We start from the raw sequence: 14433 nt of genomic DNA on the forward strand, positions 1-14433 counted from the left end.
CACAGGAACGTGTCCAAATGGGTTTTGAAGACCCCTAGAGTAGGAGCTTCCACACCTTCCATGGGCAGTCTGGGCCAGGGCTCCCTCATCTCAACAGTAAAATAGTTTTTTCTTATGCTTAAATGGAATGTTTTGGTTCTAGCTTCTTCCCATTATACCCTTGTCCTGTAACTAGATACAATAGAAAAAGTGCTGCCCCAACCTCCTGACACCCACCATTTAGATATTTGTAAATATTAATGAGATCCCCCCTCAGTCTCCTCTTATCTAGGCTAAAGAGCCCCAGATCCCAACAGCCTTTCCTCATAAAGCAGACAACTTTCACATCATTCCTCTATTAAAGGCAATGGGGATTTCTGCAGTTATGACTGCAGGAAGGTTTTAAATTATTATCTCTCATGAGCCCTGGAAGTACAGAGTTATGACTCTCAGTCTACACTGATTGCTTCTTTATGTCAGGAGCTCCATTCTGGGGAGTGTATGCCACAGATTTAGAGGCATGAACTAAACATTGCTCTGGAAGGGTTAACGAAAAGGCCACTTCACCCCAGACTGGAAACAAGTGATAATAAGATATAAAATCCTGTGCAGTTTCCTAGTAAAATAACAGACCTCAGTATACTGAAAGCTCCATTTTCAGAAGTGACTTTAGGATAGTCAGCATACATCATCTGACAATAAAATCAAAAAAGCTCAGAATATTAAAGCCCACCTTCCCATTTTCTGTTGCAGAACCTGTTGGTACAACACTCCTATATCACATGCCAGAGTATCAGAGCCATCTGCTTCACTGAGAAATTAAATCCACGGTATTTCCTTAAGCTACCCTTCAAGTATCCTTGTGACAAGCTGCCTTGGAATCACTTTCCACTAAACTCTGAACCTTCCCACCTGCTGTTATTTTCATCAGCCATGTCCTTTACCTGCAGACTTGATCTAAACCGTCTCCTAGCAAAAAAATACATAAATCTATATATGCAAATGAAGGTCTGGGAAAAAAATGCTTCTGGATCAAGTTAGCCAGCATGATTTCAAACATCAGTCACCATCAGGGAGCTTACTAATTCTGGAGTGTTGTTAATGAGTGAAGGTGGAAGCTAAGGTAACACCAGCCTGCCGATCAACTTAAAGGCATTAGTTTCCTCTGTTTTCTAACAACTATTTTGAGCATACCTTCAAAAGACACCACCACTGAACTGATAATTCCAGAAACACTGGGTCATAAGGTTATCCAGAGCACAACATAGCACACACCAGTCACCAGCTTATCATAAGCCAAACAAACGACATGAATTGAATAAGATGCATTTCACGTGTTGTTAACATACCTTGTTACTTAATAGCATGTAGACACTTTCTAACACTACAGGATTAATAGCAAGATTGGACTAATGCTACCTGTCCTAGAAATGAACATTAAGAACCTTGCAAACACAACGACCTTGAACACCAGCACAACAGTCCAGCTCCTTTGTCTCCAATAACTACCTCGAAAGAAAAACCTGAAGAGAAGCCACAAAACTTTTACATAACTGACTGGCGGGGAACAAAAAACCCAAGACCATTCTACATGTCACAATCTGTACCATTTCCATCCTTAAAGCTTCTCTTAACTACACTATGCATGTGTGATTATTCTGACATTACATACACATTCTCAACTCCACAAGAAACCACAAGTTTTTGTCAGAGTAAACCTGTGAACAGCAAAGTTCCCCATCTTACCTTTCCAACAGTGAAGCTTGCTAAACACAACAGTCTAAAATGAATGAATGATTTATCTCTTAGCAGCACAGCTTAAATTGTTAGCTCAGTCTATTCATGATAAGAAAAAAGTAAACTGAAGCTTTAGTTGCATTCTGGTAATATTTCAAAGCTATTTAATTGTCTACAAACACACACATTTATATTTTTAATCTAAGCTGAACAAACCTCTCAAAAAGCTGAAAGCAATCACTCTTTAAGAGTACTTCCTTGTGTTGCACTATTTTGTACAAAGAACTAAACAACTTATCCTGTCTTTATCAATTGTTCTAATAAATAACCCAAGGCTACACAACTTGATCTACAACAATTTAAAAACCACAGTGGTTTCACAAAAGCAGAGTTGTAATATTTCCCAGATATTAACACTGAGACTTCTACAAAAGAAAACTCAATAGTTTTCATTTGAACATTTATATACGATTTATATAGAGAGAACAGAATATATATATTAGATATATATCATAATAGATATAAAATCATACATATTCTATGATTCTATATCAAGCATTTAAACTGCTGTGAAGAGTTTAGATATGAGTTTCCAAGAATTGTTCATTTCCAATTAATTATATCCAAATAATGATATTTCACAATACAAAGGCCTTCTAATTTCTGTCTCAGAAGGATGACAAATAGCATCAACACTGTCTGCTGAAAATTTATACTTTACAAGCGTGCAACCCACCCACACAATCTCTCTTAAGTCATCTATTTTGTACTTGGAAAATTCATCAGAATAATTTTTAATGTATCTATTAAGGATGCCTACTGCAACATCTATAAAAAGCTAGATAAAGAATACAGAGCATGTACATACATAAATATTTATGTATCCTTCAAACTAGAAAGTTTCAGGCTACCAACAAAAGAAAAATATCCGAGTATTTTGATCAACACTCAAAGTATCATTAAAGGCTCCTGCTTTCTTGGATGCATATATCATTTAATCAACATCTATTAAATACTAATTTCATGTAAAGAAAACACCCCACACAAGCCAGATATGAAAGATCACACTGAAGACCTATTTAGCCAAGGTACCTGTCCAACAGCAGCCAGTTCAGGAGTGATACCAGTAACACAACACTGCACATTGACAGCTTCCCTTAGTCAGCATTTTAAGGACTTCCCACAAACTGTAACCAGAATGTCATCTTTACCACTCCACAATTTTTTTCTCCCACTAATTTGTCTAATCACATTTCAAACTAATCTGTGTTCAAGATATGCTGTGACAATGAAGTCTCAATATAATTACACGCTAGATAACAATGGAGTCTCACAATATAATTACACATTACAGGAAAGCATTCTTCAGCTATCATCTCACTAATTTCATAACACACCACCCATAGCAGCCTTCCCCATCTCCAGAGAAATCCCCAGAATTGTTTCCCAAAGAATGCTCCCCTACTGGGCTACTCCTCTGATTTACTGCACTGGCTCTTAACTGCACGAAAAGCTGTGAGTACGTCCACATTGAACTACACAACATGTTGCTGCTAATTGAACAGAAACAGTGTCACTGGGGCTTAGCCATTAAAAAAAAAATATTATTTGCATACACAAAGCATCTCAACTTTCTTACTGTTCATGGCAGGATCCCAGGGCTATGTTTCGCCATTCCCAAGTAGTCCAGGTTAATTTTGACATCTAGAACAAGGTTCAGGAAGAGAAAAAAATTGTCACACATGTTTGCACAGTTATTCACTGCAGATGTTATTTTAAAGGACTGTAGGGTACAGCAATTCCAACAGATTTAACTATTGGCTTCTGCAGCTCTTTGAGCTCTGTCTCCACTGTAAGTGGAAAATTGGACAGCCTCACTTTTTGCCTGGAGGGAAAGTTCACATAACTCACTACAAATCTGTGGTGTCCTGCTCTTTTCCATGTGCACTAAGTATTTCATACACAATGCTGCAAGACCACAGCTTCAAATAAAATCCATTTTAACAATAGTGCAGAAGAAAAAAGTCAGAACTAATTTTTGCTTTCAAGCTAGTCTCAGAGTTCGCTGTATGTCTCAGAAGCAGAGCCACCATTTACGTAAAACACTAAATGCATAAAAGTCACAGGAGCTACAGAAGTCCTAACAGAAGTAATACCTTGTATCATGATACTAAGTTAAGCACGCTCTTCATAAATTCACCCTACAGTTACTATCACAGCAGGAGGCTATTTGGCTGGGCTTGCAAAAAGAGCACCAATCACAATAGAACTGAAAAGATCACAAAGCTACAGGGAAATGTTTCACAGCAATTTCGAAGCCACCTTACTGGCCAGAATGAAAACGGAGAGCAGGATTTCAGAGGAGACACTGCTTTTCTTTCTAATGCTGAAAGACAGTATGCCCAATTAAAAAGGAAAAACACCTGCCAGTAACATCAAAATGCAAAAGGCAATTAGCAGGATTGTCTTCTGCAACGGCAGTCAGGTTTTGTATTCATTCCAAGGTAAAGCAGAGTGAGGAGATGCTGGCAACAGCGCTGATGGGTTTTGCTTCCTCTACATTTCCTCTCAGAAAAGGCAAAGACTATTAATGTGTCAGGAATGACAGAGACAAGTCATCAGGAAACCTCTCAGGTTATTTTGGTGAAGAAAGTCAGAGAGATGGCAAGTTAGAAGGTAGTTCCTGGTGGCATGAAGCTCTCTAAAACTCAGCTTAAGATCCAGAACTCCCATCATCCCCACCAGAGCATTTTGCATAACCTGCCATCTCCACAAAGCCGTGTCAGGCTACTCCAGTGACACACACAAGCATCACAGTGGAGGGTCTTATGAAAGGCTCTCAGTAATGAAAATCTTGAACAATGTCAGACTTGTTAGACACATCTGGGATGGCACTGAAACAACAAAGTCAACACAAAGGCAGTGTTTTTCCTCCAACCCACTCATTTTTTCCTCCCCCCATTTCTTTTTCCAACATTATTTATTCTTAATTCCATGTTCAGGACTATAAAGTGTTGCTATGCAACCTCTTCTCTTGCAAATTCACATTTTCCAGCTCAACTCCCTCCTACCATTAATTTTACTAATGAATAAACAATCTGAACTTGTAACAGAAGCTGGTTATAATCATAGCATGGACTTTTCTGTACAGAAGTGAGGAGGACAGGACACTGTTGCAGAGCAATCCCACACCACACCCCACAGTGCCTGGCAGCACTGTCAGAACTACAACTAGCACTACAGCCATCCCCTGCATCCCCATAAACCACATTTAAATTTCACCAGCACTGCATTCACTCCACATCAGCAGATCACTACAGCCTAACCAGAAAATACACTCACTCCCTGTGAGGACTATGAATTGCACCTCTCATTTCACTTGCAATTACAGGATTATTTGCAAGGGAGAAGCCACATTTCTGCTTGTCAAACAGTCTCTTAGCTTGTAAGCCTCTGCCCCGGGTTTGGATCTCCTCCTCTAGATACAGCTGTGCCATGGAAAAGCTCAGCATCCTCAGCTGCTTGTCCCTGCTCTCTGCCAGAAGGCTACCAGCTGAGCTGCTCTTAAGTACTTTCTAACCTATTTACTCAGGATCAACTGATACAAAGAGTGATTATTTAGGCTGTTTAAACCACCCAAGCTTATTTTGGTTGGCATTCTGCAGAAGAGCTCACATAATTGTCTCAGCTGCCAGAGGTAAGGTTTACAGCACTCTCACTGAAACACTTACTCCTCCTTCAAACCAATAATGATGGCCAACAGCAAAACCAGACAAGAAACCCCTGCCAGCATCCTGAAAGAAACTAGGACTCTTGGCGCACTCACCATCACTCAAGGAATTAATTTTAAGAGGAAAGTAAGCCTTGCTCTCATTTGCTCAGCCCCTTCCAGGGAGGTAATTTGCTCTCTCTCAGAGATAATATAACTCAGAGCTCCATGAGTCAGGACAGCACCAATAGGTACCACGAGCACCTATTGTAACACTGTATGCAAGCCTTTACCCTTGAAGATAGGCAAGAGATGCTGGCAAAATCTATCAGGTTGCCTTAGGGCTACAAGTTTTGAAAGGGAAAAATGCAACCACCATAGGCTAAAGCTAGACTATATGCCTACTAAGATGTTGCCTAGGATGTTAACTGTTTTGTTATTCTGCTCTACTTAACCCCACCCACCACCAGACACAAACCCCACAAAAATAACAGGTGAAAGACAGACTACAGTAGTGTAACACATTTTGCGAACTGAGAGTGTCTTTTTGGTCTGTGCATGTGAAGCACTATCACACCAAGGTCTTGGTCCATCACCACGGCTCTTAAACAGTAGCATCAGTTTAACAGGGGACAAAAATAATTAAGAGGATAGACTAGATAGGACAGTATTAAGTAATACACCTGATACAATATTGTTTCTTATTAGTGATAAAAATTTTCTTGTTATTAAAAAAAGTTAGTTCTAAAATGTAATAGCAATCAAAACTAGCACATTTGCTAGAAGTCCATCCATCAGGTAAAGGATCAGACATTTTATGAATAAAGAAAAAGTAAAATAAAATTAAGGAATTGTGGTCGGAAAAAACCACACACAAGCAGCCTCTGGGTCTCTATCCTCTTGTTAAAAGGAGATGCCAGGGGAGCAGTGTCACCATCCACTTAAAGCCTCACTGCAAACTTCTCCATATATTCAACCTTACACCAAAATAAGCTGCTAAACCATGCCCCCCAAAAAAGATTAGCCTACTTGCAAAGATACAGGCCAGGCTTTCTTGTACCAAGCGGTATCACCAACATCACTAAGGTAACTGAGTTAATGACACTCTTACCAACCTCAAGATAGCCAATAACATGATCATTACTGCTGTCCTTTAAAAAACAACAAAACTCCCTATTTGGCCGTTAAGGACAAAATGTTCAGACTCACAGGAAAGATGTGGTACCAACTCTCACCTGGATTACAAAACCCCCCACACCACCCCTTCTACCATTAGAGATGTCAGTGTTTTATATTGCCCAGGTCTCACAAACAACAGAGAGTGACTGCCTACACATTTATTGTTACTCCTCTGTGACAAATGTGAGCAGCCACAAGAGACTGCTCTCATTTGCATGGCCACTGACAGAGCAATGTAAGGCAACTCGAGCAATCTAGTAAATTCAAATGCAATATTGCTGAATTATCTAGATTTACGCTTCGATTCTTTTGTAGCTCAAGTGTTTCATTCATGGATTCCAGTCTGGAGGTGTAAGTCTACAAAGTCTTTAGTTTATACATTCATTGGGCATATATCTTGATGGAAATAGTCCCGCTGTATAAAATGAGCTTAGAACAGCAAACATAAGAGCCTAGCTCACATTTCTAGATGTAACACCACCACTGCTAAATTACAAATCCAACATTAAAGAGAACAAAAGTGGTTACATTCTGTTCCTGTTAAAAGCTTCCAACATAAATAGGCAATCAAATATAGCTGTTTATAAGTGATTGTACTACAACCACATACGTATTTTGTAACTTCTAGTTGCTACTACTTAAAGTTACTCGCTAGCAGTGAACAGAAAGATGATCAGGGAGAGGAGGCAGAGTGGGGATAAACTATTAATACAAGTCTTCTACAGCTCTGGGCCCTGTGGTGGATAATCAGCTTCTAAAAACATATGTATACAGAACACATGCCAACGTCTGTGCAATTCTAGTACTACTCATGGCTTTCTTTAAATAACGGGCAAGCTACTCACTTCCTCTCTTCTATTCAAAATCTGTGGGCAGCCATAAACTTGCCCAGAACCGTGACTGTTTCATAACATCGAAGCTATTTGAGAGTCAGGCAGTGAGAAGCAAAAAGTTGACAAGGCAGAAGAGCAGCCCATTTCTCCCTCTTGGCCTCCTTCACAAGTCAGATAACATCACTGAGCAGGACACAGGCCAGCCCTTTGACTCCTTCAGAGCTGAGACAAAAAGCTTTCTCCCTGCCTTATTGTAGTGCAGAATTCATGCTTTCAGTAAAAATTTTACATGAAAGCACAAATTCATATGGATGATTCAGCCCCTATACAAGTGGAGTGCTAGCTGGAGAACAGCAGTCCCAGGAACATTGCTTTAAAGGCATTTGGAAACAACTGGTTTGAAGGGGGACCACTGCCTCCATTCTGCTGCTTTGAGTTAGCCACTCCATCCCAGAGCAGTCCCTGCTTTCCGTCCACTGACCTCCAAACACGATTCCTGCCTCTACCTGTGAGAACAACAGCAAGGTGTAGCCACAGGGTGAGTTTGCAAACTGATAAAAGCATTAGTGAGTGGGTTAGCTTCCCATGAGATAAGCAGCATGAAAGAAATCACCCTGCTATCACTCAAGCCTGAAGCATTAGCTCTGCCAAGGCAGCTGCAGCAGGAGATTGGGGCACAAGGCAGGACCACCCAGAGACACATTGGTGCTGCAAGTACCTCATCTAAACCACCTCCAAAGCCTCCAGCACCAGATTTTGCCCTTCAAGCATGAATCTTCCAGTTAATTTTCAATCCACAATAGGTTTATGAATAATTTAAAAATCAATGTTTCACATTTATTTCTTACAGATTTCAATACACAGAAAATATACGACAACAATGTATAACAGAAACAAGAGCTTCAACTCCAGAGAACTGGGGCTTACGCCAGTACAGTAAAAACCTGCTGGTTATTTCACATTAGCATCATCAGATAAGGTCAGTTATTCAAAAGAATCAATTTCCCACAATGCTAAATAGAAGTGCAAGTGAAACACATTCAAACTTGAAACTAGAGCAGACCACTTTCAGGGAGATCCCAAAAAAAACCATCAGGGAAAAGGAACTGGGTTGAAACACACATGTTTATCCTTGCTTTCTTTGACCTACAGGATTCTCTCCAATATTTAATCATTATCACTTGTACACCTCAAAAGTTCCACTTTATTTTTTCAAGACATGGAAGCTCCTTTTCCTTATAACAACAGTTGACACTTGACCAGAAGAAGGTACAATCAAGCTCATTTACAGTGTACCATGGTTTTCATTTGTCATGTTGCTAAATCTTGGTCTGTAATTTTTAGATGATACAGACTGATAAAACTGGCTCTCCGATTACTCTTGTCACTAAGAATGAAAGTTCTTCCCTGCAAAAATGGAAATTTCCATTCATAATGTGACTAACACATTGAGATGCTGAGCACTGCAATACCTGTTAAAACGGTTACTCTCAAGTCCTCAGAGCTAGGACAGGCACTCAAATCATCCCACCCCTGGTTTTAGCCATGAGACCTGTGCAACATATTCCCACATGCTTTGTGCCAACTGTTTCTTCGGGCAAAGTGGAACATCTTAGACAGGACCTCCATCCCAAAGCAGCTTATACCTCCCACCTTCAGGCAAATTAAGAAACTTCCGAGAGGCAGGACAAACCAGTACTTATGCCAGTAGGCAGAAGGAGCCAAAGGAAGGTGTCTTATGTCATGGGTAAACAGTCCTGCTGCTTTGACTACTGACATTCAATTTCGCTTCTGCTCCCATCCACACCTGCACACAAACACATCAGCAGTTTTGCTATATGCAGCACTGCCTGGGCACCCCTCTGAGCAGGGTCCCTCAGAGACCAGGGGAATGCATGACCTGACAGTTTCAGGTAGGCATGAGACACCTGGGAAGTCTGATGCTCTTTAATATGAAAATGAAAAAAGGTTTTAAGTTTTCTCCAAAATTTAAGTGACTATGACTCAGGGAAAAAGCAATGAGCACTTCTTTGAAAGCAAAACTTCTGTTCACAATCTATTTCTACTTTCACTTATACATAAGCTTTCTCTTACCTTAAATGTTTTCCATAAAAAAAACCCAAGCACAGTAGCTTTAAAAATGGAGAATGCATTGGCATTGCCAAACATATCTTACGTTTCACAACTATAGAACACACCATGAAGCAGCTGCATCAGTCACAAAGAAGCAGTTAAAACAAAAGCCTCGAGATATCATATGACCAGTGTCATTAGGACTTACAACAAAGCACTGTTTCCACAAAAGGAAACAAAATTACATATTCCCCACAGCATGTTTAAAGCAAAAACACTGGCAACACAACTCAGTAGCTGAGGCTTTCTTCAAAAAATTAGCACGCAAAAACAGCTTCTCCAAATAAGCATGGAAGACCTCATTCACTACAGGACACTGAGCACAGGAAATGTTTTGACTTTTCGTACTTTTCATCTCCTGAAACACGTAGGCCACGTAAAGGAATTGGACTTAAATTTTGTTTCTGCTTGCAAGTTCCCCTTGTGTTCAAACAGATCCCTTCCTACCCCATAATCCAAAAGATACCTTCAAAAACACCACCTCTGAAACACTCCTGCCACTAGTATGTCACAAATAGCGTTTATCTCCCACACCAAGGCACTTCCAACTTAGTTCCCTTGTCAGATCTTTCTGACAGAGGATACAGGCTGTATCTGCTCTGTATGGCAAAGGTGTGCTCTCATCCTGACTTACTACCATGTAAAACACTTAGTGGCTGCCCAGGGAAGGTGTGGATGCTCCTTCTCTGGAGGTCTTCAAAACCTGCATGGACACGTTCCTGTGTGACCTGACCTAGGTGGGACCTGCTTTGGCAGGGGGGTTGGACCAGATGATCTCTAAAGGTCCCTTCCAACCCCTACCATTGTGTGATTCTATGGTAATTCAGATGAAACTGGAAAATTCATCAATGCCTGAACACTGAAAGGAGGAATGTCTTTTCTTCCAGAGACTATTACCTAACATTGCTTAATTACTTCCTAGTTTTTTTAAAGATACTTTACTTAGAGATAACAAACACATTAAGAAATGTTTCTTCTACACTAGCATTTTTAATTGACCCATAAAGCTCTCATCTCCCAATTTTAAGACACCCATTGCATCACAAATAGTTAAAAACAAAATCAAGTTTCCATCCAGTACTTTGACAATGAGATACAGCTGCGAGAATTAAAAAAGCTCAGAGCAGAGAACCTTGAAAGGAAAGCAGAACAGATGTTGCCCCATCTATTTAAGGTTTTACCTCCCACTCACATTGACACTCATATACACAATGCCAGATCCATGATAAAGGCATCTATCCCTGTGAACCTAGCCCGAGGCCACTCAAATCAACTTTCATAAGCTATTAAGTCATTAAAAAAGTTTTGTACTATTGATACAGTGAAACAGACAAACACCAAATACTCTCTGAGGCCGTCAGCTCTTAAAACAAATGCTTCACAGTTGTTCTATTTTTACTATAGTGCAGTTTCTCAAAGCTTTGCCAGCACAGATACAACAACTAAAAAAGTAAAGAGCCATGTACTAAGCATCACAGCTACTTCAGCAATGGAACCACCATGAAAAAGCAAATCATTTTTTACGGCTTCACTTGTGCTGTTTGTGGAGGTGATACAGCAGTGCTAGAAGAAACACTCCCAGCAGAACACTTTGCAAATTTATTTGGAGTCTCTACCAACATGCTTCTTTTCAGTGTGGACTAATTACCTCTTTCTAATAGTTATAACACACTAAGGACATAAAAACCTTGAGGTAACATCGATAGACTTTGAATTCAGTTAGCAGAGGTTATGTCTTTAGATACAGACATCCTGGGCTTGACCTCCACAGTTAAAGAACACAGTTACAGAGACACATTCAACAGGAGGTAGTTTGTTATTATTTTTAAAGAATCCCTACCTTTTTCTAAGCCTGTTGAAAAACAGAAGAAAAAAAACACAATCACATTGAGGGTTACTAGAATTCAGGGGAAGAAAGCAAGGCCATACTTGGTATGCTCCATCCCACTGTGCTTGAAGCCAATGCACGTGCCAGCCCAAGAGTCCTTTCTGCAGCAGCTACATCTCACTTGCCCCTCTGAACCCCTTGAGAGCTTAATGAAGGATTCATCATCCATCTCACATGCTGCCTCTGTAGTATATCTGCTGAACATACAACCCTCCTCTGCTTCACTCTGCTCAATCCTGCTTTAAGTGAGCCAAATCCTCACAAGTCTGTTTGAGATGATTCCAATGCTCTCCACAGACATGCTCTGCTATCATTTGTGGCACCACACTGCAAACTGAATCAGGGAATCTGGCATGACCCCTTTTTTTCTGGCTGGGTAAGTTGGCTGATCTGCCTCACACCTGGCATCACCAGAAGTTGTAACAGTGATATAAGAAGTTGCAGAAGTCCCCAGGCCACTATTACTGCTACAGATTAAGTATAGTTGAACTACAGCCTCAGATGACTTCCAGTTTAGTGAATCTTTTACAGAAGAGCTGAAGAAACTCTTTAAAATAGGTTTTTAAAAGAATGCTGGCTGGGGCAAAGTCACTTCAATTCATTTTTGACACCTGGTGTCAAGCTAAGGCTCACTAGAAACAGCCTTGCTTCTTTGAAGCAGAGCAGCATGTTAATTTGTGCTGGCAGCTCACTACAGTTTTTTGAACTTCAGAAGTGAAGGAAAATGTTTAGAAGCACAATTTGGAAAATCACAGAATCAAAGAGATCACAAGAAGTGCGTTCAGGATAGTATTTAATCCTCGTTACTACACAAACTTTCTTTACTATCAACAATGCAGTGTATTCCAGTATTAAATGAGATTGCAGAACAGGCTTTACCATGAAATCAGCAAAGTGGGGAGAGTGCCCCGAGGTTCTTCATTAGCATTATCTCTATGTGTAGCTCACTGGGGAAAGAATATGGAAGATTCCTCAGTGGCATTCTATTCAAATGTATGACCCATATTCAAATGGGGTAAGGGAGATATTCGTTATGCAGACTTCCCAGCAGGTCTAAGTCAGCATCAGTTTCATTAACAGACAGAACATCCAAGCTAAGGAGCCCTCCACCATACAAAGCTGAAACAGATGTGCACCTTGCAACTCTCGAACTACACAAAGGACCCCAGACAAGGCTCCACGGGCTGTTAATATCCCACAATTAATACCCCACTTCTCATTTGGAGGCAAAAAATCCTGAACAGTACCTACTGAAAACAGAGCCTGGCCTAAATTTTACACAAAAGAAGGAGAAGAGGAAACTGGCAGATTAATTACAACCTACAATTTCATCCCCATTTCTAATGGCTACATCTCAGAACTAATCCCCAAAACTCCTTCCTGCACCCAGAGTTCCACTGGCCTATTTAAAGACCAGGGAACAATAAACACCGATGAGCAGAACGGGTCGGGGGAAGGAAGAAAAAGATTACAGCGACTGCAAAACAATGCCTGGAAAAGGAGAGCTGAAGACACTTTTTCAGAGGGGGCACAAAGCGTCCCAGCCCAGTCCCGAAGCCATCCGCCAGCTGTGCCCCCCCCAGCCCAGCCAGCTCCGCTTTGTTCCCGGCCATTCCCACCCAGGACCCCCGACCTCCAGGAGCCCGGTGCCTGCCCTCGCTACCCTCCGAGCCCCCTGCACTCCCCCAGAGGCAGAGCACCCTTAGACCCAGTGTAACCTTCCTCCTTCTCCCTCACACGGTACTCCCCACTGCAAAGAGCGGAGGCAGCACCACTTCGCCCCCCGCACAAACCGGGACGCGCCAGCCCTCCCCTCGCGGGGAGGTGACCCCCTTCCAGGGCCACCGGGGCACCTCCGACCGCGTGCACGCAGGAAGCCCCCCTCCCCAAAAGGGCCTCCCGCGCTGCAAACGGCCCCCGTGGCGGCCTCCCTGGCAGAAGGGACCCCGCTCCCCGCCGCCTCGGTCCCGCGCCGCTCGCAGCGGGCCCCTGGCCGCAAAGGCCCCGCAGGACAAGGGGGCCCTCGACCCCACCGGGACCCCGAGTGGGGCAGAGCCCGACACAGCCCGTCGCCGCGTATCCGTCTCACCTGCGGGCCGCGGCTGCCCGGCCGGCCCCGGCCGCGGGCCCCGCTCCGCAACGCTCCGAACGTCCCGAGCGCGGCCCGGGAGCGAGCGCAGCCCCGCTCCCTGCGCGCGCCCGCCGCCCCCCGGCCCCGCCTCCGCTCCGCGCGTCACAGCCCGCGCCAACATGGCGGGGCCGGCGGGGCCACCGGGGCCAGGCGCATGCGCGGCCGGCGGCGCGGGCGGGGGCGCGCGAGGGGGCGGACAGTGGGCGTGGTTAAGGATGAGGGGCGTGGTTACGGATGGGGGGCGTGATTTACGGATGAGTGGGGCGGGGGCGGGGCGGGGGAGTGGGCGGGGAGTGGGCGGGGAGTGGGCGGGGCATGGCATGGCTGGATGATGGACGGACGAGGGGATGGATGGATGGGGGAGGGAAGGAGAGATGGATGAGGGAATGGATGGATGCATAGATGAAGGGACTGGGGTCATAAAATCATAGAATCATAGACTGGTAGGGATCGGAAGGGACCTTTAGAGATCATCTAGTCCAACCCCTCTAAAAACAGGTTGCACAGGAACACATCCAGGTACCTCTTGAAAACCTCCAGAGGAGACTCCACAGCCTCCCTGGGCAGCCTGTGCCAGTGCTCCATCACAGAGGCAGGAGCTCTGCCAGCAAGGGTGTCTCTGGTAGTACACAGTGCATCAGAAGAGCTGCTGGAAGAGCAGGGAGATGAGCAAGAGTCAGTATCAGTCCTTGGTCACTTAGCAAATGTGAGTGATGTACAAAAAGATCTCCTTGTGTTCTCCAGAGGATTCATTTGGGACCAGCATTATTAGCAAGTGAAATGCCAACCCAGGTTACTGCCCTGACCATAGCATATGTTTCTGGAAAGCTCAAAAATGTCTTCA

The 14433-nt window shown here is 43.0% G+C and overlaps 1 protein-coding gene across 4 annotated transcripts in view; it reads right to left on the reverse strand.

Annotated features, from left to right (window-relative positions):
* Window positions 1–13663, reverse strand: part of KLHL13 (kelch like family member 13) — an 81342-nt gene extending 67679 nt beyond the window's left edge. For 2 of the 4 annotated variants that reach the window (XM_062006717.1, XM_062006716.1), the window contains exons 1-2: window positions 13548–13663; window positions 3356–3420 (exon numbers count right to left, since the gene is read on the reverse strand). Coding sequence is in view for 1 of the 4 variants with exons in the window: in XM_062006715.1 (XP_061862699.1) it covers window positions 3333–3362 (30 nt within the window). In the remaining 3 variants the exon portion in view is untranslated. Of the gene's footprint in view, window positions 1–3332; window positions 3421–13547 lie in introns of all 4 variants that reach the window. The other 2 variants (XM_062006715.1, XM_062006718.1) reach the window with 2 other exon arrangements.
* Window positions 13664–14433: the final 770 nt, after the last annotated feature.

The sequence above is a fragment of the Colius striatus genome, chromosome 13, assembly GCF_028858725.1.
Source record: "Colius striatus isolate bColStr4 chromosome 13, bColStr4.1.hap1, whole genome shotgun sequence".
NCBI lineage: Eukaryota > Metazoa > Chordata > Aves > Coliiformes > Coliidae > Colius > Colius striatus.